The sequence below is a fragment of the Heterodontus francisci genome, chromosome 1, assembly GCF_036365525.1.
Source record: "Heterodontus francisci isolate sHetFra1 chromosome 1, sHetFra1.hap1, whole genome shotgun sequence".
NCBI lineage: Eukaryota > Metazoa > Chordata > Chondrichthyes > Heterodontiformes > Heterodontidae > Heterodontus > Heterodontus francisci.
In genome coordinates this window covers 22,408,012-22,433,326 of record NC_090371.1, presented here as the reverse complement: position 1 = coordinate 22,433,326, position 25,315 = coordinate 22,408,012, and the positions used below count along the sequence as shown (strand labels likewise).

The window sequence follows — 25,315 nt, the reverse complement described above, 5'->3', positions numbered from 1 at the left end:
TCCACATCCCCTTGAAGCCAATTTGCATCTTCCTCATAACACATTCCCACCTAGTTTTGTGTCATCTGCGAACTTGGAAATATTACATTTGGTCCCTACATCCAAATCATTGATATGTATTGTATCCTTGCGATACCTCGCTAGTCACAGCCTGCCAACACGAGAATGACCCATTTATTCCTACTCTCTGTTTTCTGCCTGTTAACCAATCCCTAATCCATACCAGTATATTACTTACTATCCCATGTGCTTTAATTTTGCTAACCAACCTCCTGTGGGGGACTTTATCAAAAGCCTTCTGAAATTATTATTTATTAATTATTATTTATTCTAGAGTAAGCTGAATGCAGTAGAATAGATGTAATACAAGTCTGTTCGATCCATTGATATATTTTAATTTGTGTAATGATCCAAGATAAAAAGCTACCCCACTTTAGTGAGTCACCTGACTTGATTTAAGACAGAATAACTTTGTTTTTAAAATTTGTTCTCGGGATTTGGGTGTCGCTGGCAATGCTGGCCTTTATTCCCCATTCCGAGTTGTCCCATGAAGGTTGTGGTGGGCTGGTTTCTTAAACTGTAGCTTTCTGCAACTGAGTGGCTTGATAGCCAGAGGATAAGGTGTAGGACTGGAATTACAAATATTTCAGACTGGATTAGAGTCATAGAGTCGTACAGCATGGAAACAGGCCCTTCGGCCCACCGCGTCCATGCTGACCATAATGCCTATCTATTCTAATCCCACCTGCCTGCATTAATACCATATCCTCTATGACTTGCTCATTCAAGTACCTGTCCAGATGTCTCTTAACTGTCGCTGCTGTTCCTGCCTCCACCACCTCCTCTGGCAGCTCATTCCAGATACCCACTTTTCTTTGTGTGAAAGATTTACCCCTTTGATCCCCTTTAAACCTCCTCCCTCTCACCTTAAATCTATGCCCTCTAGTTTTAGTCACCCCTACCATGGGAAACCGACTCTGGCTAGCTACCCTATCTATGCCTCTCATGATTTTATATACCTCTATCATGTCCCCTCTCAGTCTCCATCGCTCCAGGGAAAACAGACCCAGCCTATCCAGTCTCTCTTTATAACTCAAGCCCTCCAAACCAGGCAACATCCTTGTGAATATTTTCTGCACCCTCTCTAGGTTAATCACATCTTTCCTGTAGTGCGGTGACCAGAACTGCACACAGTACTCCAAATGCAGCCTAACCAACGTTATGTCCAACTGTAATATGACATCCCAACTCTTGTACTCAATGCCTCGGCCGATGAAGGTAAGCATGCCATACGCCGCCTTCACCACCCTGTCTACCTGTGTTGCCACTTTCAGGGAACTATGTACTTGCACCCCAAGGTCTCTCTGCTCAACAACACTCCCCAGGACCGTGCCATTCACTGCCCTGGTTTAACTTCCCAAAATGCATCACTTCACACTTGTCTGCGTTAAATTCCATTTGCCACTCCCTTGCCCACTTTCCCAGTTGATCGATATCCTGTTGTAACCTTAGACAACCTTCTTCACTGTCCACTATACCACCAATTTTGGCGTCATCTGCAAACTTACTAATCATGCCCCCGACATTCACATCCAAGTCATTAATAAAGATGACAAATAATATATGAGGGCCCAGCACCGATCCCTGCGGCACATCATCGGTCACCAGCCTCCAATCTGAAAATCAACCCTCCACTTCCACCCTCTGCCTCTTATCACCAAGCCAATTTTGTATCCAATTGGCTAGCTCACCCTGGATCCCATGTGTTTGAATCTTCTGGACCAGACTACCATGCAGGATCTTGTCAAAGGCCTTGCTAAAGTCCATGTAGACAATGTCCATCGCCCTGCCCTCATCAATCCTCTTGGTCACCTCCTCGAAAAACTCAATCAAATTCGTGAGACATGATTTCCCACGCACAAAGCCATGCTGACTATCCCTAATCAGACCTGGCCTGTCCAAATGCATATAAATCCTGTCTCTCAGAATCCCTTCCAATAACTTTCCCATCACTGATGTAAGGCTCACCGGCCTGTAGTTCCCTGGCTTATCCCTGCTGCCCTTCTTAAATAAAGGCACAACATTAGCTATCCTCCAGTCTTCCGGTACCTCACCCGTGGCTAACGATGATACAAAAATCTCTGCCAGGGCCCCAGCAATCTTCTCCCTTGCTTCCCATAGCATCCTAGGATACACCTGGTCAGGCCCTGGGGATTTATCCACCTTAATGTGCTTCAAAACCTCCAACACCTCCCCCTTTGTAATGTTGATATGCTCCAGGATATCACTGTTCCCTCCCTTGAACTCACTAGCTTCCATGACCTTCTCCACGGTAAATATAGCCGAGAAATATTCATTTAAGACCTCGCCCATTTCCCGTGGCTCCACACATAGATTGCCACACTGATCCTTAAGGGGACCTACTCTCTCCCTCGCTACCATTTTACTCTTAATATACTTACAGAATCTTTTAGGATTCTCCTTTATCTTATCTGTCAGGGAAATCTCATGGCCCCTTTTCGCCCTCCTAATTTCCTTCTTAAGTGTAGTCCTACATCCCCTATACTCCTCGAGAGACTCGCTTGATCCCAGCTGCCTATACCTGACACATGCCTCCCTCTTGGTCCTGACCAGACCCTCAATATCCCTTGTCAACCAAGGTTCCCTAAACTTGCCAGCCTTGCCCTTCCATCTAACAAGAATATGCGACCCTGTACTCTTCCTATCTCACTTTTAAAAGCCTCCCACTTGCCAGATGTCCCTTTGTCTGTAAACAGCGTCTCCCATTCAACTTTTGAGAGTTCCTGTCTGATGCCATCGAAATTGGCCTTCCCCCAGTTTTGGACTTCAACCGGAGGACCAGTCCTATCCTTTTCCATAACTATCTTGAAGCTAATAGAGTTATGGCCACTGGTCCCAATGTGCTCCCCCACTGACGCATCAACCACCTGCCCATCCTCATTTCCTAAGAGGAGGTCGAGTGTAGTCCCTTCTCCAGTAGGGCCATCCACTTACTGCTTCAGAAAACTATCCTGGACACACTTAACAAATTCTTCCCCATCTGATCCCTTGGCACTAAGGCAGTCCCAGTCAATATTAGGGAAGTTAAAATCACCTACTATTACAACCAAATAACAGTACAGCACAGGAACAGGCCATTCGGCCCTCCAAGCCTGCACCGATCTTGATGCCTGCCTAAACTAAAACCTTCTGCACGTCCGGGGACTGTATCCCTCTATTCCCATCCTATTCATGTATTTGTCAAGATGCCTCTTAAACGTCATTATCGTACCTGCTTCCACCATCTCCCCCGGCAGCAAGTTTCAGGCACTCACCATCCTCTGTGTAAAGAACTTGCCTTGCACATCCCCTCTAAACTTTGCCCCTCTCACCTTAAACCTATGTCCCCTAGTAACTGACTCTTCCACCCTGGGAAAAAGCCTCTGACTATCCACTCTGTCCATGCCGCGCATAACTTTGTCAACCTCTATCATGTCACCCCTCCACCTCTGTCGTTCCAGTGAAAACAATCCGAGTTTATCCAAGGTCTCCTCATAGCTAATGCCCTCCAGACCAGGCAACATCCTGGTAAACCTCTTCTGTACCCTCTCCAAAGGCTCCACGTCCTCCTGGTAGTGTGGTGACCAGAATTGCACGCAATATTCTAAGTGTGGCCTAACTAAAGTTCTGTACCCTATAATTCCTACGCCTGTCTGTGATTTCCCGACATATATGCTCTTCCAATTCCCTCTGACTATTGGGGGGCCTATAGTATAATCTCATCAAAGTGATCACCCCTTTCTTATTTCTAAATTCTACCCATATGGCCTCGCTGGACATTCCCCACGGGATATCCTCTCTAATTACTGCCGTGATGTCCTCCCTAATCAATAGCCCAACTCCCCCTCCTCTCTTACCTCCACATCTGTCACACCGGAAGCATCGGTACCCCGGAACATTGAGCTGCCAGTCCTGCCCATCCCTCAACCACGTTTCCGTAATAGCTATAATATCACATTCCCATGTACCGATCCATGCTCTGAGTTCATCTGCCTTACCTGTAAGGCTTTTTCCATTAAAGTAAATGCAGTTTAGCCTACCAGACCTTCCATGCTCCCTGTCCTGCCCCTGCCTAGCCTGCCTACTGGACTTGTTTGCTTTAACCTCTACATTTGCCTCCACTATCTCATCGGAGAGACTACTATTTTGGGTCCCACCCCCCTGCAAGACTAGTTTAAACCCTCCCGAGTGGTAGGGTGGCAGGTTTCCCTCCCACAATCCGACAGCTTCATGGTCACTTTTAATGATGCCAGCTTTTTTGTATTTCCAGATTGTTAAAAACTGAATTAAAATTCTCAAACTGCCAGGGTGGAGTTTGAACTCACACTCTCTCTCTTATTTGGCCAAGCCTCTGGATTACTAATACAAAAGCAAAACACTGCAGGTGCTGGAAATCTGGAGGAAAAAAAACTGAAAATGCTGGGAACATTTCAGGTCTGTGACCTTTCATCAGAACTGGGAAAGTTAGAGGTATAATAGGTTTTAAACAAGTTTAGAGACCGGGAAAGAAGTGGAGCGAGGGGAGGAAAGAACAAAAGGAAAGATCTGTCATAGGGTGGAAGGCAGGAGAGATTAAATACTAAAGGGGCTGATGATGCAAAACAAAGAATGACAGTGCGAAGTTCAGCGTAAGCTTGAGGAACTGCACCTTATCTTTCTGTTGGCATTTTGCAGCCTTCCAGACTCAACATTCTGTTCAACAATTTCAGATCACAAACAATGGTGTAATTTCTTTGGACAGCAGCTTCTGGTAATGATTCTATTATCATTTATGGCACCTCTGGACCTATCTTTTGTTTCTTTACTTGTCCCATTACTGGTATAATGATTCCCAGGCTACTGTACGCAACAATTCTGGAAAAGTGACTGAAATAATTTAACTCTGTTGTTGGCTACGAATAAGGATGATCTTGGAGTAATATAATCAAGGCAATGTGAGAGCTTTATTGCACTGTAGAGTTACTTATGGCACATAAGTCTCTGTTGAATGAGCTGAGACAATGCTGCATTGCAGCAGCAGCCTGCGATGGATTTCCCCCTTCCTAAGGGTGTTGATTCATGCTTGGGTTATGCTTCTGTGGGAACCAGCTGCCTCTCTGGAGTTTCTCACCCATTCTTCTTGGGCGAGTGGGACAGGCCAGCAGAATAAGCATTGCAAGTGAGCCCAATCCTGCTCCATCGGATCTTCTTGCCCTTATTAGCAGAAATGATCGAAAGAATGAGCCCGCATTTATAGAGGACCTACCAGTTCCCCTCGAACTTCTCAAAAGTGCTTCACATACAGTGTTACTTATAAATGCAATCACTTGTTGCGTAAGTGAATGCAGTCACTATTCTTTTGCACGGCGGCTCTCCGACAGATGGCAGTGTAATGATTAAGCAATGAGTGTATTTTTAGTGATTTTGTTTGAGGGAGGAAAGTTGGTTAGCACACCAGAAGAATTCACTGCTCTTCTATTAGTGGCATGGAATATTTATGATATAGGAACTGGAGGAGGCTATTTAGCCCCTCGTGCCTGCTCTGCCATTCATTGAGATCATGGCTGATCTGTGACATAACTCTGTGTACCATCTTTGCTCCATAACCCACACAGAAGAACACAAGAAATCGGAGCAGGAGTAGACCATATGGCCCATCGAGACTGCTCCGCCATTCAAAACCATCATGGCTGATCTTGGGTTTCAACTCTACTTTCCTGCCCACTCACCATAACCCTTGATTCCCTGAGAGACCAAAAATCTGTCTATCCCAGCCTCATGATGGAGCATCCACAACCCTTTGAGGTAGAGAATTCCAAAGATTCACAACCCTTTGAGTGAAGTAATTTCTCTTCATCTCAATCCTGAATGATCAGCCCCTTATCCTGAGACTGTGCCCCCACGTTCTAGATTCCCCGACCAGCGGAAATAATCTCTGTTTACCCTATCCGGCCCCTTTAGAATCTTGCATGTTTCAAAGTGGTTACCTCTCATTCTTCTAAACTCTAGAGAATATAGTTTACTTAGTCTGTCATCATAGGACAACCCTCTCATCCCAGGGACCAATCTAGTGAACCTTCGCTGCACTGCTTCCAGTGCAAGTATATCCTTTGGAGACTAAAACTGCACACAATACTCCAGATATGGTCTCACCAAAACTCTGTACAGTTGTAACAATACTCCCTTATTTCTGTACTCCAATCCCCACGCAATAAAGGCCAACATGCCATTTGCCTTCCTAATTGATTGATGTACCTGCATGTTAACTTTCTACATTCCTTGTACAAGCACACCCAAGTCTCTTTGAACATCAACAAGTTTCGCACCTTTTAAAAAAAAAAAATTCTGTTTTTCTATTCTTACGACTGAAGTGCACAACTTCACACTTCCCTATGTGATACTCAATCACTTAACTTGGCTCTATCTCTCTCTTTGCGGCCTCTGTGTCCTCCTCACAGCTTACCTTTCCATCTACCTTTGTATCATCAGCAAACTTAATACATTTGGTTAACAAAAATCTATCAATCTCAGTTTTAAAATTAACAATTGATCTAGTATCAAGAACCATTGGTGGAAGAGAGTTCCAAGCTTCTACAACTCTTTGTGTGTAGAAGTGTTTCTGAATTTTACTCCTGAAAGGTCTGGCTCTAATTTTGATATTATTACAACCACTCAAGACAAAGCCCCCAATCAAAATATATTATTCTGATCGTGGTGGGAGCAACGCATTGTCAATTCAGTCCCGTCGCTCCACAGTTTGCAATATATATCTTAAAGCTTTCCAAATTGAAGAAAGCAGCAGCCGAATTGAAACAATCTAGTAACCCCCGAATGAGGCGAACCAAACCAGGTATCTTTAGATATCAACAAATTAACTGTTTACTAAGAAACACTAAAATCTTAAACACTACTAAGATAAACCAATATCTAAAGACCCTATAACTTCTTATTTAAAAAAAACTAACTCCCACATTCGCATACTAATACTCAAACAGTAGTTTGGTTTTTAATTAACTGCCTGAAAAAATAGAAAAAACAATAGTCTTTGTAGATTACGCTTCTGATGAATGATCTTCAAATTCTACAGTCCACATTAGATTTCAGTCTTCCAAGATCCAATGAATCCGAAGATCTTTCCAAAGATAGGAATTCAGCAGTTCAGTACAGCAGTTCTAGTATTAAACACTTTTTTTCAACGATGAACACAGTCGATCAATAATTTGTTATTTCTTTAAGAAATTAATCTAGCTTGAAGCTTCTTTAGAATTTAGAGAGAGTATAATAAATAGGGTTTGAATAAACTGAGAGAGAGCTGTCCAATTTCCTTCCGGTACCAGAACAGTCTGTGAACCGTGTGTCTCTGCTAGCCAGTTTCAAAGTCAAAATGGATACATTGAAGTCCTGTTCTCCTTCTCTCTATGGTTGTTGCCGGGCAACCAGAATGCACTTTGGCTTACAGTCCCTGGAGCTTGCTGCTGTAAAGAAGTACTGATCTTTTACAGCCGTAAAGATGCATCGCAATATTTCCCAAGGAGAGAAAAAAATAACAGGATCATGACTTTATGCCCCCGAGACTTCCCAACCAGTGGGAATAGGTTCTCTCTATCTATCCTAACAGTCTCTCCTAATGTCTTGAAAACTTGAATCAAATCACTTGTTAACCTTCTAAATTCCTGGGAATACAACCTAGTTTTTTTAAATCTGTCCTCGTAGTTTAATGCTTGGAGTTCACATCTTATTCTAGTAAAACTACATTGCACTCCCTCCAAGGCCAATATATCCTTTCTAAGGCGTGGTGCCCGTCTAACATCCAGATGAACTGAGGCAGACAATACCTCGGTTTAACATCTCAGCTGGCAATGGCACCTCTGGCAAGACAGAATTCCATCAGTACTACACTGGCCTAGATTTGGCGCTCAATCCTGGAGAGTGTTTTGCAGATCAGATTCACTGACTCCTAAAGCAAGAATACTACCAAATGAGCCAAGCTGACAGTGGGTAGTGATCGGGAACCATGACTGAATTCAAACCCTGTTTTAGGAGATCGCTGGAAGTTCCACCCAACTGCAATCAACTAACATCACAGACAGATTAATCTGGAGCCTTGATGGTTTGTTGGACTCAGTCCCACATTAGATGTTGTAGTTATCCACTTAGCTACTGGGGCAGTAGCGTTGTCACACCACTTCACTGAATGCAGAATCAGTCAGGAAGTGGTAACTTGATTCGCTCAGTAATTGATTGTGATTGATGTGTGCTGCACGAGCTCCATTCTTTACTGAGAAACTCTGCTGCCCGTATCCTCAAACACACCAAGTCCCGTTCACCTGTCACCCTCACTGACTTACGTTGGCTTCCGGTCCGGAAACACATCGATTTTTAAAATTCTTATCCTTATTTTGAAATCTCTCAGTGGCCTCATTCCTCCCTATCTCTTTAACCTCGTCTAGCCCTACAACCCTCTGAGATATCTGCGTTTTTCCAATTCTAGGCCTTTTGCTCATCCGCAATTCTCTTGTTTCCTCTGGTGGCCATGCCTTCAGCTGTTGAGACCCTAAGCTCTGATATTGTTCCCACAAATCTCTCTACCTCTTCCCTCCTTAAAGTCAATCCTTAACACCTATCTCTTTGACCAAGATATTGGACATATCTCCTTATGTGGCTTGGTGTCAAATTTTGTTTGATAACACTTCTGTGAAGAGCCTTGGGAGTTTTTTCCTGCATTGAAGGCACTATACAAATGCAAGTTGTTATTGCAAAATCAAGTGTATCTGAAGAGCCAGTTCCCTCGTGCTTTGTCTGACCTTTCTGTTCTGTAATGACCTTCTTTTCCCCTCCCATACAGGTTACCGAGTTAAGTGTGAGTACATCGCCCACAAAGAAGGGGTTGTCAGAGAGGAAATGATCATGACCAACAAGATCAATGATAGCACCTCTGTCAAGGTCACATTGCAGGCGCGCGTCCTGGGTAAGTGCGGTGCTCTGTCTCTTGTTCCTCCCCGAAGCGGGATGTCTTTTACATCACCTGGTGTGTGTGAAATGTTCAAGGGTGGTTTTCTAGCTGTGATGTAGAAGTTATGTCTGATGTTCTGAATGAAAAATGTGCTGAAATCAGGGAACAATTTAGGCAAAGATTGTGCAGCCTGGAAATCCCATTAAGCCAGACACTTCAAAACCAAGCGAGTCAGCAGCTGAAGAGAAATATTGCTGCGCAAATGGCAACGGGCAACAGTCTGCAGAAGGACAATAAATGTGCAGTTCGTGTGGCCATCAAAGTGCTTCGCTGTTTAATGTGTGGAACTGTTCCTGCAAACACTGCAGATTTTGACTCGTTCTCATGTATGTGTGTTGTAGTTATCGTCACTTTGAAGTGACTTTGCCCACCGCTCACCCATCAGGTGAGGGCATTGTTGTCTGGCAGGAGCGCTATTGACGTGAAGAGCATGCCAGGTTGATGAGATAGGTGGAAGTTCGAAGAGAAGGCACTCTTATTGGTGTTCCATGTCTGAGCTCATTCCAGGGGTGAAACCACCAAACACTTTGCACAGTTGTTGATCTCCTGAATCCCATCGAGCAGTTGAACATTTCAGCCTCCCGAGTCCTAAATGTACTGTTGTTTTTGCGTCATGTGACAGATATGAATCGCTGCTGTCTAGTTTTGGCTCGGCGGCTCTCCCTTTCAAAATGCATTCACGCGACATAAGGAATTTAAAAGCCAGCTGCAGTTAAATTCCGTCTCCTCCAGCCTCAAAATGTTGCACGACTTGGTCAGTAGTCTCCTGAGGTCTTAGTGGAGAGAGGAACCAAGCCACTTAGGTTAAAATCTAAACAGTGCTGTGTGATTGTTTCAGTTCTGATGGCTCCTTTTAGAATTGAGCTGGCCCTATTTTAATACAAGGACTGAGAGGAGGGTTAAGGTAAATTGTTCAGATCAGAGAGAATTAGTTCTGCAACCTTTTGGAGTTCACGTCTACCCCTGGAGCTCCTTCAACAATCAGCATTACAAGTGAAGAGTCACCGTGCAAGTAAAATGTTAATTTAATAGGTGAGGCCTATTGGGTGGTTATGTTGCTTATTTGCTGAGCACAGCTGAATGAGATAGATTCACTGGACCAGCTGATCTTTTACTGTCCCTCTTTTTCATAGAGAAGAGGAGAGACTCGGACAGACACAATTTTGCGAGAAAAGAGAAGACTGAGGGGTGGCCTTACAGAGGTCTTTAAGATTATGAAAGAATTTATTAGGTTAGACAGGGAAAAATGTTTCCACTTGCAGGCGAGTCTAGAACCAGGGGCCATAAATATAAGACGGTCACTAACAAATCCAAGAGGAATTTCAGGAGAAACGTCTTTACCCAGAGAGTGGCGAGTGGCTTCCACACAGAGTGGTTCAGGTGAATATCATAGATGTATCGGAACAGGATCAGGCCATTTAAACCCTCGAGTCTGTTCTGTTATTCACTGAGATCATGACTGATCTGCATTTAAGGGAAAGCAAGATAGACACATGAGGGCGAGAGGAAGAGAAGGATTTGTTGATGGGGAAGAGATGATGTAGAGTGGGAGGAGCCACTAGTGAAGCACAACAACAACAACAACATGCACCAGTTGTGTCAGTTTGTGTGTTGCTGTGCGGTAAGCACTTTGTGACACTCGTGCATCTAACACTTGAGTTTGTGAAACTCAGGCAGCCCTGGTTAGGCATGAAATCCTGTCCCTCGATAACATGAGCAGCTTGTATTTATATAGCACCTTAACACAATTAAACATCCCAAGGTGCTTCACAGAGGCGTTATAAAACAAATGGCAACCCTTAGCCACATAAGGCGATGTTAAAGCAGATGACCTTGATCAAAAAGGTAGATTTTGAGGAGGAAAGCGAGAGAAAGGAGGGGAGAGAGTGGAAAGAGAGAGGACAAGGGGTTTAGGGAGGGTTATTCCAGAGCTCAGCACCTAAGCAGCTGAAGGCATGGCCATCAACAGTGGAACAATTAAAATTGGGGATGCTCAAGTGGCCCGAATTAGATGAGCATAAATATCTGAGGGTTGTGGGACTGGAGGAGATTATGGAGATAGGGAGGGACGAGGTCATGGAGGGATTTGAAATTAAGAATGAGAATCTTAAAATCAAGACATTGCTTGACCAATGTAGGTCAGTGAGCACAGGGGTGATAGGTGAACAGGACTAGGTCCGAGTTAAGACAAAGGCAACAGAGTTTTGAATGATAAGTTTACGGGGGTAGAATGTGTTGGAATAGTCAAAGCTAGAGGTACCAAAGGCATGGATGAGGGTTTCAGCAGCAGATCAGCTGAGACAAGGGCGATGTTAGGTCAGTAACTAGAGAATGGAGTTCAGTCTTCCTAATATTTAATCACAGGAAATTTTTGCTTATCCAATATGGGATATCTGATCAGCAGTCTGACAATTCAGCGACAGTGGAAGAGGCAAGAGAGATGGTGGTGAGGTAGAGCTGGGTGTCAGCGTGCATGTGAAAACTAACACTGTGCTTTTGGATGATGTCACCGAGGGGCAGCATGTAGATGAGAAATAAAAGGGGGAGCAAGGATAGATCCTTGTGGGACACCCGAGGTAACCATGAGGGAGTGGGAAGAAAAGCCATTGCAAATGATACTCTGGCTACGATTAGGTCAGTGGGAATGGAACCAGGCAAGTGCAGTCCCAACCAACTGGACACAGTGGAGAGGAGTTGGAGGAGGAGGTCAACCAGGTCGAAGGCTGCAGACAGTCTGTAACAAACTACTGAGCTTGTTAAGTAGAACATTCTCTGAAAGAGGACCACCCCATTTGCTGTTCCTTCCTCTAAGCATTCTCTACAGCTACCAGCAGATAAGAGCTGATGATTGCTCTGGCATTCATTGCAAATCTCCCAAACTATTGCAGATAGGTAGTTGCAACAAAATTTCTTTTTTTCTTTTCATCCATTTGGTCAAAGAAATACAGTGAGAATGGGAGAATTCATTGAATGCCAGGCCACCACCCAGCAAGAGCTGTTTTTCTCTCTTTTGTGGGTTTTGTTTCTATTTTACGTTTTGTATCTTACACTTTTCTCTTGAAGTTGTCTCTTTGAATGTTTCTTGCTCTTCCTTTACCTTTCTCCATTTTTCTTTCTCTCGCCCTCTGTAGCTCACTCTCCGTACACCCACTTCCACTCTGTCCACCCCATCCATCTGTCTCTTGCTTTCCGTCCCCTTTCCCCTCGTCATTGTCCTCTCTCTTTCCACTCTCTCCCCTCCTTTCTCTCTCTCTCTTATCCTGCTCCTCTCTCTACCGTTTCTTTTCCTCCTCTTTGTCACCCTCCTTCAATGTCTAATTTCATTATGTTTGGATATGTCTCTCTGTCTCTTTAATCCATTGCCCTTCCTCATTTTCCTCATTTGTAGATGGAGCAAACCATACTTATTCAAAATCTATAACTTATGGTGCTGTTAAGGCACTTATTCAAAGAGTAATGCACTAACTGTAGAACAGTACCGCATGGAGGGAGGCCAGTTGGCCCTTGGTGTCTGTGCCTGCTCTTTGAAAGAGCTGTTCAATTAGTCCCACTCCGCTGCTCTTGCCCCATGGCAAAATATTTCAAGTATTTATCCAGTTGCCTTTTGAAAGTTACTATTGAATCTGCTTTCACCACTCTTTCAAGCAGCACATTACAGATAGTAACAACTTGCTGCTTTAAAAAAAAGTTCTCATCTCCCCCACTGGCTCTTTTGTCAATTACCTTAAATCTGTGCCCCCTGGTTACTGACCCCCTCCTGCCAGTGCAGCCAGTTTCTGGAGACAAGTGAGAGGATTTCTCGCCCAGGTGACATGTATTTCTCTGGGTAGTGGGGCATGCTCATCAGCTTGGGGCTGGTGGAGCAATTTTATAAATTGTTTGGATCATCTAAATTTTCAGTAGTTTTCAGTCATTTATCAGATTGCTGCTTGTGGGATCTTGGCTGTGCACAGATTATCATTTTCTACATGACAGCACTTCAAATAAAAAGTTCTTCATTTGCTGTAAAGTGCTTTGGCATGACCTGAGGTCACAAATGGCGCTATATAAATGCACATTTATTTTTCTCTTCTTGGGTATCAAGTGTCAGAACCTTCAGGAGGAGAAGGGAAAGGGGAAATAAAATAGGGAATAATTGCTTTGAACAGTAATGCCATGGCCCTTCCGTTTTGTTTATTCATTCACGGAATATAGGTGTCACTGGCAAGGCCAGCATTTATTGCCCATCTGTAACTGCGCTTCAGAAGATGGTGGTGAGCTGCCTTCTTGAACCATTGCAGTCCATGTGGATTATAATTATTTATAGTTATTCATAGTGATTTTGATACAACTGCCTGGCTTGCTAAGCAACTTCAGAGGGCAGTTAAGAGCCAAACATATCGCTGTGGATCAGGGAGTCCCATATAAGCCAGACCAGGTAAGGACAGCAGGTTTCCTTTCTGAAAGGGTATTATGAATCAGTTGTGTTTTTACAACAATCCGGTAGTTTCATGGTCAGCATTACTGATAGTAGTTTTTAATTCCACATTTATTTACTCAAGTGAATTTAAATTCCCCCACGAGGCCAAGGGATTTGAACTCTCATCTCCATGGATTAATAGTCCAGTAACATAAGCACTATGTTTCCATTTGCTTGTTGCCACAGGGTCTTTTACGTTGCTCTTTGCAATAGTGTAAGAGCACAAGGTTGATTGCAGTCGTCTTTCCCAAAGCCATACTGTTTTAAATATTAGATTCTCTCTGTGATGTCCTTTACCCTGGTACCAGGGAGGCAGCACACCATGCGGGACTCCGGGTCAGAATGCCTGTCTGTCCGCCTGACTATGGAATCACCGATAACAACTGCCTCTCTGCACTTTGCTGCTCTCTCCTGTACAGTCCTTTGCCATTGGTGCCATGGTCTCCGTTTGAGAGTGGCACACACCCTGAAGACTCCGGCACACCCTGTCTCTTCCGGATGGCCACCCACCTACTATCCTGAACTCCTGCTGCTTCTGGAGTGACCACCTTGTGGAACTACTTTGAAGTATAATCACTGTTATGCAGATAATATTGGCAGCCATCCTGAGCTCAGTACGATCCCACACAGACAGATTGGGCTTATCTACTTTGAGAAAGGCAAGCGGCAATGTTAAGAGGCCATCATTACCTTCAAGTTCCCTTCCAAGTGTTTTGTTTCTTGTACATTAACCATCATTCCTTCATCGCCGGTGAGTCGTAACCCTGCCCAGCACCATTCTGGGAGTAGCATTGCCACAAGACCCACAGTAATTCAAGGCAACAGCCTGCCACCTGGGCAGTTGGAGATGGGCAATAAACAGTCTTGCTAGTGTAGTCCGGATACCAAGAATAACTAACAATGCAGCAAGGAGCCAATTGACTAATTGCCTGCTTTTAGAAGCACTGAATAGGTCAGAGTCCTTGATTCTGAAATGCGGGAAAATTTCCACTACCAATTCCTTGCACATTAATAAAGGATTGATCAGATGGAAAAAAGTAAACTTCTTGGGATCTTAATATTTCAAAAATGAAAGCTTAGTGTACACTATTCTCTAATATTTTCCCTATTTGAATGCATTCTCAATTTGTGGGTATCGCAGCCATCCCTAGTTGCTCTTGAGAAGGTGGTGGTAAGCCTCCTTGAACTGAAGTGGTCATGGTATCACAGAAGGAGGCCCATTGTTTCGAGGGAGGGGGATGTAGCAAGGCAGACAGAGAGCGTCTTCACTCCAGGCCTGAACTGGCCTTTGCCGAGTCAAAGCCTTGGTACTCTGAAGTTTCAATCTTAGAAGCCCAGCTTGTGTATGGAAATGACACCGGCTGCTGTCCTGTATACTGCACCATTGCTACATAACCCTAGTGATTTACAGAGCCATTCCTACTTGCAGAGAGCAGCAACACATCAGAGTGCCTGTGGAATTTTAAATCATTATTATTCTTTAATTAAGTCGGAAGTCTGCTCTATGTCACTCCAGCAGTGTTTTTCATACCATGTGGAACACTCAGTGCCTTATCGGCTTGGAGCAGAGCTATTGAAAAATAACCATGAGAGGCCATTGAACAACCTGTGTGGGAAGTAGAATATTAGATTAGTGCAGTCCTGGCTCTCTCTAACAGTGAGTCACAAGGTAGAAATCATTGTGCTTTTTCTTTTATGTAATAACTTTCTCAGTGCATTAAGAATGAAGAAGATAGACAATAATTGGAATTTAGATAGCGTCTTCAATGTAGTGAAACACCCTAAAGTGCTTCGCAGCACTACAATCAGACAAAAATTTTACACAGCCACATAGAGAGATATTAGGACAGGTGACCAAAAGCTTGGTCAAAGAGATAAGTTTTAAGGAGCGTCTTAAAGGAGGAGAGAGAGGTTTAGGGAGGGATTTTCAGAGCTGTCTTGATGGCTGAAAGCATGGCTGCCGGTGGTGGAGTGGTTTAAAATTGGCAGCACTCGAGGCTAGAATTAGAGGAGCACAGATATCTGAGGGTTGTAGGGCTGGAGGAGATTACAGAGGTAGGGAGGGGCGAGGCGAGGCAGTGGAGAGATTTGAAAACCAGGATTACAAAATCAAGGTGTTGCTTGACCAGGACTCTGTGTCAGTCAGCAAATACAGGGCAGCAGTTTTTTAGATGAGCTCAAGATTATGGACATCTGAGAAGACAGGGTGTGGCTGTGACAGAGGTTACTGTTTATGACATTGGGCCAGCAACCCAGAGATTGTCAGGTCAAATTCCACAGTGGCAAGTTGTGAGCCTGAGCTGAGTAAATCTGGCCAAAAGTGTCTGGATACCAGGATAAAATGACCATGCCATGAATGGGAAGTTATCTGTGTAATGGTGAGAACAAGGGACATTAAAAATGGAGGCAGTCAATTATTGAGCAGATATAGTGGACATATTGTTGCTTAAGCAAATGTTGGATCAAGGTATGGAGCTGGGACTCTCAGAATATAGCAATTTGGAGTTGTCATAGATCAACCCAGCGAGCACAGTGGCACAGCACTGCAGCCTCACAGCTCCAGCGACCCGGGTTCAATTCTGGGTACTGCCTGTGCGGAGTTTGCAAGTTCTCCCTGTGACTGTGTGGGTTTTCGCCGGGTGTTCCGGTTTCCTCCCACAGCCAAAGACTTGCAGGTTGATAGGTAAATTGGCCATTATAAATTGCCACTAGTACAGGTAGGAGAATTGTGGGGATGTGGTAGGAATATGGGATTAATGTAGGATTAGTATAAATGGGTGGTTGATGGTCGGCACAGACTCGGTGGGCCGAAGGGCCTGTTTCAGTGCTGTATCTCTAAAATATACAAAACAAAAACCATGATCTCATTGAATGGCGGAACAGACTTGAAGGGCTAAATGGCCAACTCCTGTTCCCATCTGCTATTCCTGCCCAGTCTGACAACACACAGCTCCAGTCCCATTCTACATGATTGACTCTTAATGACTTCTTAATAAGATACGCAAGTGTTATATATAAAAAAAAAGACAGAAAGCCTAACTCGGGACATTAGTGATGGGCAATATACATGGAGGGGCCAGCAGCACCCATAACCCAAGAACAAATTTTTAAAAAATCAAATTTTTTAAGAACAGTAACAGCTCATTAGGCCCACAAGCCATTTTCATAGTTCAGCCCCAGCTCACCATATCCCTTCATTCCAAAATAGCAGCTAATTATCTCCATCGACGAGTAAATTTCATTGTCTACTTCATTGATCGTCCTAGGTTACTTACTCTACAGATCAATTAGATTTTAGAGGAGTAATCTGTACCTGACCTACTTCTTGCCACCAGTTCCTAACTTTTAGTCCTTTACCATAGGCTACAAATTGCCTGGTTTCATCTTGTAATTTTCCTTCATAATCATGTAAACTTAATTTGCATTCCCTCAAAGTCCCTCCGAAGAAATTGAGCCAGCCTCCATAACCTTACAACTGAGAGAAAGTAACTATAGGATGGTACTTTCTTGTGCCAAGTGCTCTTTATTTTAATATAGGGGAAAATCATGCCTTTTCCATACATTGCTTTGTCCTCCAACTTCCTTTCTCCCTCTGGTTATATAATTCCTTTACCAGCATGTTCTGCAAGTCCCAGCTCTTCACCACCTGTGTAAGTAACAGCATAGAATAGCACTGCAGGCACGGAAGCCATTCAGTCCATCGAGTCTACACTGGCTCTTTCAAAGGGCAGTAGTTAGTCCCATTCGCTTGCTCTTTCCCCATATTGCTGTCATGTATTGTTCTTCGAGTATTTACCCAATTCCCTTTTGAAAACTGCTTTTGAATCCACTTCCACCATTCTAAGCACGTCCACTAATCTGCTTAATAATTGACTGTCTTTATGTTTAATGTCCTTAGTATTCACTGTACGACCGATCATCTCACATTCCCACTGTCCCCATCAACTAACGTTCAATTCTGAGGACTCAAGTACATGAATCACAGACCAGAATGTGCTGGCCTTACGATTGGACTGGCAGCACACCACCTTAATGGTGAGGCTGAGTCACCTCATGAAGTTTTTTTAAAATTCAGTCATGGGAAGTGGGCGTCACTGGCTATGCCAGCATTTATTGTCCATCCCTAATTGCCCTTGAGAAGGTGGTGGTGAGCTGCCTTCTTGATCCGCTGCAGTCCATGTGAGGTAGGTGCTGTTAGGAAGGGAGTTCCAGGATTTTGACCCAGCGACAGTGCAGGAACGGCGATATAGTTCCAAGTCAGGATGGTGTGTGACTTGGACGGGAACTTGCAGGTGGTGGTGTTCCCATGCATCTGCTGCTCTCATCCTAGTTGGTAGAGGTCTCGGATTTGGAAGGTGCTGTCTAAGGAACCTTGGTGTGTTGCTACAGTGCATCTTGTAGATGGTACACACTGCTGCCACTGCATCAGTGGTGGTGGGAGTGAATGTTTATAGATGGGGTGCCAATCAAGCGGGCTGCTTTGTTCTGGATGGTGTCGAGCTTCTTGAGTGTTGTTGGAGCTGCACCCATCCAGGCAAGTGGAGAGTATTCCATCACACTCCTGACTTGTGCCTTGTAGATGGTGGAGTCAGGAGGTGAGTTACTCACTGCAAGATTGCGAGCCTCTGACCTGCTCTTGTAGCTCTCCCTCTGCAACCAGATCCTCCTGGAGGACATGGCCAAGCATCCCTCCTTCATCTTCTGGCCACACTGCCTCCGCTGTCATACTTGTTATAAAGACCTCATGGGCTGGCATATCCCCCACTCTACCATTACCATCAAGCCAGGAGACCAACCCTGGTTCAATGAAGAGTGGGGCATGCCAGGAGCGGCACCAGGCATACCACAAAATGAGGTGTCAACCTGGTGAAGCTACAACACAGGACTATCTGCGTGCCAAACTGCGTATGCAGCATGCGATAGACAGAGCTAAGCGATCCCATAACCAACGGATCAGATCTAAGCTCTGCAGTCCTGCCACATCCAGCCGTGAATGGTGGTGGACAATTAAACAACTAACTGGAGGAGGTGGCTCCACAAATATCCCCATCCTCAATGATGGGGGAGACCAGCACATCAGTGCAAAAGATAAGGCTGAAGCATTTGCAACAATCTTCAGCCAGAAGTGCCGAGTTGATGATCCATCTCGGCCTCCTCCTGAAGTCCCCAGCATCACAGATGCCAGACTTCAGCCAATTCGTTTCACTCCGGGTGATATCAAGAAACGACTGAAGGCACTGGGTACTGCAAAAGCTATGGGCCCTGACAATGTTCCAGCAATAGTACTGAAAACCTGTGCTGCAGAACTTGCCTCACCCCTAGCCAAGCTGTTCCAGTACAGCTACAACACTGGCATCTACCCTGCAATGTGGAAAATTGCCCAGGTATGTCCTCTACACAAAAAGCAGGACAAGTCCAACCCGGCCAATTACCACCCCATCAGCCTACTTTCAATCATCAGTAAAGTGATGGAAGGTGTCATCAACAGTGCCATCAATCAGCACTTGCTTAGCAATAACCTGCTCAGTGACGCTCAGTTTGGGTTCCGCCAGGACCACTCAGCTCCTGACCTCATTATAGCCTTGGTTCAAACATGGACAAAAGAGCTGAACTCAGGAGGTGAGGTGAGAGTGACTGCCCTTGACATCAAGGCAGCATTTGACCGAGTTTAGCATCCAGGATCCCGAGCAAAACTGAGGTCAATGGGAATCGGGGAAATCCCTCCACTGGCTGGATTCATACCTAGCACAAAGGAAGATGGTTGTGATTGTTGGAGGTCAGTCATCTGAGCTCCAGGACATCACTGCAGGAGTTCCTCAGGGTAGTGTCCTAGGCCTAACCATCTTCAGCTGCTTCATCAATGACCCTTCCTTCAATCATAAAGTCAGAAGTGGGGATGTTCGCTGATGATTGCACAATGTTCAGCACCATTCGTGACTCCTCAAATACTGAAGCAGTCCATGTAGAAATGCAGCAAGAGCTGGACAATATCCAGGCTTGGGCTGATAAGTGGCAAGTAACGTTCGCGCCACACATGTGCCAGGCAATGATCATCTCCAACAAGAGAGAATCTAACCATCTCCCCTTGACATTCAACGGCATTACCATCGCTGAATCCCCCACTATCAACATCCTTGGGGCTACCATTGACCAGAAACTGAACTGGAGTAGCCATATAAATACCGTGGCTATAAGAGCAGGTCAGAGGCTAGAAATCCTGAGGTGAGTAACTCACCTCCTGACACCCTGAAGCCTGTCCACCATCTACAAGGCACAAGTCAGGAGTGTGATGGAATACTCTCCACTTCCTTGGATGGGTGCAGCTCCAACAACACTCAAGAAGCTCGACACCATCCTGGACAAAGCAGCCCGCTTGATTGGCACCCCATCTACATTCACTCCACCGACGTACAATGTCAGCAGTGTGTACCATCTACAAGATGCAATGCACCAAGGCTCCTTAGATAGCACCTTCCAAACCTGTGACCTCTACCAAAAAGAAGGACAAGGGCAGCAAATACATGGGAACACCACCACCTGCAAGTTCCCCTCCAAGTCACACACCATCCTGTCTGGGAACTTATCGCCGTTCCTTCACTGTCTCTGGGTCAAAATCCTGGAACTTCCTCCTGACAGCAGTATGGGTATACCTACCCCAAATGGACTGCAGTGGTTATAGAAGGCAGCTCACCACCACCTTCTCAAGGGCAATAAATGCTGGCCCGGCCAGGAACACCAAAATCCCATGAATGAATTAAAAAAAAACATCCACTGGTTCTCCCTTATCTATTCTGCCAGTTACATGCTCAAAAAAGTCCAGTAGATTTGTCAAGCATGATTTCCCTTTTATAAATCCATGTTGGCTTTGTCTGGTCCTGTCATTGTTTTCCAAGTGCTCTGCTATTACATTTTTTATAATTGACTCTGGCAACAAAGGAAAACTTTGCTCTGTTGAAATATTTTCACTGGTGTCACTGAAATTTCAGTGAAGTGGAATTGTGAGATTTTCACGTTGCATTAACTTGGGCTGTGAGAAACACACAGCCAGTACCATTGTAGATTGTGTCTTTTCATGTTTAGGTTGTGACTGGAGAAAGCACAAAGGTGAATTGTTATTGGTTTGTCACTGGGGCTGGTCTCAGGACCAGTTTTAGCAGATGAACTGGGAGTGACTCACAACAGCGTGCTGGTTTATATTTTATTTATTTCGAGATACAGCACTGAAACAGGCCCTTCGGCCCACCGAGTCTGTGCCGACCATCAACCACCCATTTTATACTAATCCTGCATTAATCCCATATTCCCCACCACATCCCCACCATTCTCCTACCACCTACCTACACTCGGGGCAATTTACAATGGCCAATTTACCTATCAACCTGCAAGTCTTTGGCTGTGGGAGGAAACCGGAGCACCCGGCGGAAACCCACACAGTCACAGGGAGAACTTGCAAACTCCACACAGGCAGTATCCAGAACCGAACCCGGATCGCTGGAGCTGTGAGGCTGCGGTGCTAACCACTGTGCCGCCCTGTATGCCCCACACTGTATTGGTGCCAAAAGTAAGCCCAACAGCAACGAAGAGTTTTATGATTTAGGTGACAAATCACCCGTCATATTTACATTGTAAGTTACCATAAAAGTGTATAGTGTTAGGATTTGGTTTAATCTCATATGTTTATGGTGTTTTGCTTTCTTTTCACTTATAAATGGTTTGTAGATTTGGATTGTGGCCTATTATGAGACGGTTAAAGTTGTTCATTTAGGGTTTAAAGTGTCGGTACACTTTAGCCGACTATGCAGTTTTGCTTCTGCTGAGATACAGAATGTGTTATTTGTGCCTGTTGACTACATTTTGTCCCTTCATTGTGATAGCCAAGACAGTGTTAGGAGATAGGAAATGGGAAAATAAGCCAGGATGGCAAACAAGTTGGCATTGGTGTTTGTTGAACACAATAAAAGGATTATGCTGCAGCCATTTCTGGTTTGTCAGACTCGAACTGTTTTACAACATGGCTATATTAAAAATAGGGAAGTGCCCGCACTGAAGTCATGTGTTCAGAGATATTTGAGCCCACTTCAAGTAATGCCAATAGGTTGGGCTTAATGGTAACGAGGTGGAATTGTTGGGATAGGTTTGAAGCTGGCAGAAATTTGTTCTGTAAACTGGTCTATTAAAATCTGGGTCAAGAATACCCACATCCTAAGGCGCTTACAGATTATCCATCCATTGGTCAGGGCTGGATTTGAACCAATCTCCCAGAGATGCAAAGACCGAGATAATGTCACTGAGCCCTGTAGTCCTTGCCAAAAACTGAATGTGTTTAAATCAAGCAGAAACTAGTTCTGATGGAGATTCAGAGATGTATGGAAATAATTTTCTCAAACCCAAGTGGCGATTAAAGAAATAAACATAAAGGATTATTTTCTCAACCTAGGAAATTAGAGAACTGTTGGCAGGAATTCAAACATCTGCACTCCATCAATGCTGGGCTTTGAATCCACATTCTGAATAGGCTTGGTGTATATACACAGTGAGGCCTATTGCTGCTTTCCAAACACAACAATATGGGCTGCTTGATTACAAAGTTGAAGCTAATTTCAGATGTTATCACTATGTCTGGCAGTACTGAACTTGTGGTTTAGTGTAACCAGGGGGTGGGAGAGGGATTTGAAGATGAACCATCAGGTCCAATTGCAATCCAACTGTGGCTCAGTGGGCAGCACTCTCGCCCTGAGTTCAAGTCCCACCCAGATACCTGAGCACAAAATCGAGGCTCCGTGTTGAGGGAGTGCTGCAATGTTGGAGGTGCCTTCCTTTGGATGAGATTTTAAATCGAGGCCGCCTTCTGTGAAAGTATTATTGGATATGGTCATAAGTATAAAAATATCCTATAAAAGAAAGATTTACATTTATATCGCACCTCTCACAACCTTGGGATACCCCCAAGACAATTCATTACTTTTGATGTGTAGTCACTGTTATAGGAAATCTAGTAGCCATTTCTACACAGCAAGCTCCCACAAGCAGTAATATGATAATGACCAGATTTCTTTTGCTTGAAGGAGTGGCCAGAAATGAAGGTACTGAATTGGGGGAAGGCCGATTTCAATATGATAAAACAGGATCTGGCCAAAGTGGACTGGGAGCAGCTACTTGTAGGAAAGTCTACATCAGACCAGTGGGAGTCATTCAAAGAGGAAATAGTGAGAATTCAGAGCCAACATGTACCCGTTAAGGTGAAGGGTAGGACCAACAAGTCCAGGGAACCCTGGATGTCAAAGGATATAGAGGATTGCATCAGGGAAAAAAAAGGAGGTTTATGGCAGATTCAGAGCGCTGAAAACAGCGGAGGTCCGAGAGAAGTATAGAAAGTGTAGGGGGTACTGAAATAAAAAGTAAGTGGGAGAGCGAAGAGGGGACATGAAAAAACACTGGCGGGCCAGCTAAAGGAAAATCTTAAGGCATTTTATAAGTATATTAAGAGCAAGAAGATAAGCAGGGAAAGAGTAGGCCCATTAGAGACCAAAGTGGCAATCTGTGTGTGGAGCCGGAGGATATAGGTGAGGTTTTAAATGATTAATTTTCATCTGTGTTCGCTATGGAGAAGGGCGATGTAGGTGTAGAGATCAGAGAGGGGGATTGTGATATACTTGAACATATTAGTATGGAAAAGGAGGAAGTAGTAGCTGTTTTAGTGGGCTTAAAAGTGAATAAATCCCCAGGCCCAGATGAGATGTATCCCAGGCTGTTACGTGACGCAAGGGAGGAGATAGCAGGGGCTCTGACACAAATTTTCAAATCCACTCTGGCCACAGGAGAGGTACCAGAGGACTGGAGGACAGCGAATGTGGTACCATTATTCAAGAAAGGTAACAGGGATAAACCAGGTAATTACAGGCTGGTGAGTCTAACATCAGTGGTAGGGAAACTATTGGAAAAAATTCTGAGGGACAGGATTAATCTCCACTTGGAGAGGCAGGGATTAATCAGGGATAGTCAGCATTGCTTTGTCAGGGGGAGATTGTGTCGAACTAACTTGATTGAATTTTTTGAGGCTGTGACTAGATGTGTAGATGAGGGTAAAGCAGTTGATGTAGTCTACATGGACTTCAGTAAGGCTTTTGATAAGGTTCCGCATGGGAGATTGGTTAAGAAGGTAAGAGCCCATGGGATCCAGGGCAATTTGGCAAATCGGATCCAAAATTGGCTTAGTGGCAGGAAGCAGAGGCTGATGGTCGAGGGTTGTTTTTGCGAGTGGAAGCCTGTGACCAGTGGTGTACCGCAGGGATCGGTGCTGGGACCCTTGCTGTATGTAGTGTACATTAATGATTTAGACGAGAGTATAGGAGGTATGATCAGTAACTTCGCGGATGACACGAAAATTGGTGGTGTCGTAGATAGTGAGGAGGAAAGCCTTAGGTTACAGGACGATATAGATGGGCTGGTAAGATGGGCGGAGCTGTGGCAAATGAAATTTAATCCAGAGAAGTGTGAGGTGATTCATTTTGGGAGGACTAACAAGGCAAGGGAATATACAATGGATGGTAGGATCCTAGGAAGTACAGAAGGTCAGAGGGAGCTTGGTGTACTTGTCCATAGATCACTGAAGGCAGTAGCACAGGTAGATAAGATGGTTAGGAAGGCATATGGGATACTTGCCTTTATTAGCTGAGGCATAGAATATAAGAGCAGGAAGGTTATGATGGAGCTGTATAAAACGGTAGTTAGGCCACAGCTGGAGTACTGTGTACAGTTCTGGTCACCACACTATAGGAAGGATGTGATTGCACTGGAGAGGGTGCAGAGGAGACTCACCAAGATTTTGCCTGGGCTGGAGCATTTCAGCTATGAAGAGATACTGAAAAGGTTAGGGTTGTTTTCCTTGGAGCAGAGAAGGGTGAGGGTGGACATGATTGAGGTATACAAAATTATGAGGGGCATTGATAGATTAGATAGGAAGAAACTTTTTCCCTTAGCGGAGGGGTCAATAACCAGGGGGCATAGATTTAAAGTAAGGGGCAGGAGGTTTAGAGGGGATTTGAGGAAAAATGTTTCACCCAGAGGGTGGTTGGAATCTGGAACACACTGCCTGAAGAGGTGGTAGAGGCAGGAACCCTCACAACATTTAAGAAGTATTTAGTTGAGTACTTGAAACACCATAGCATACAAGGCTACAGGTCAAGTGGTGGAAAATTGGAATTAGAATAGGTAGGTGCTTGATGGCTGGCACAGACACGATGGGCCGAAGGGCCTGTTTCTGTGCTGTATGACTCTATGAACCCCCCTACTGCTCTTCAAACTAGTATCATGGGATCTCTTACATCTGCCTGAGTGGAATTTTTTACCTCTACATAAGGACAGTCGGCATAGATGACAATATCCTGTATAAACCCAACACTGGGTTGGTAAATTGTAATATCTGATGTGCTTCTGAGCCCAGCAGAACAGGAAGGTCCGGAGTTCAGTTCTTGTTCTCTGTAGAGTTTAGTCTCAGTCAGGGTGATGGGGGAAATGATTGCCTTCACTGTCTTTGGGGTGCTAGCTCCTGATCACTACACAGTAACTCTTGGTGAGAAGTATGTGGATAAACCTGAGGCCAGGAGTGGATCGAGCTTCGGTATGATTTCCTTTATGTTCAAGTAACCCTGCCACCACTCGCTGTCTGAGCTCAGCCATGGATTTCTGGGCAAAGTCATAAAACGATAACCCAAGCAAAAATCCATGCTTTCATTCAGAGGAAGAAAATGGAACCAAAGATTTACTTTATAACCACATGACTTCTCAGTGTTGATGGAACAATG

At 44.6% G+C, this 25,315-nt stretch overlaps 1 protein-coding gene across 1 annotated transcript in view; it reads left to right on the top strand.

Moving 5' to 3' along the window:
- The window catches only part of adissp (adipose secreted signaling protein), a 180,213-nt gene that overhangs the window by 121,171 nt on the left and 33,727 nt on the right, over positions 1-25,315 (top strand). Inside the window, exon 4 of the mRNA XM_068041994.1 lies at positions 8,885-9,007. Coding sequence (XP_067898095.1) covers positions 8,885-9,007 — 123 coding nt within the window. The remainder of the gene's footprint in view (positions 1-8,884; positions 9,008-25,315) is intronic.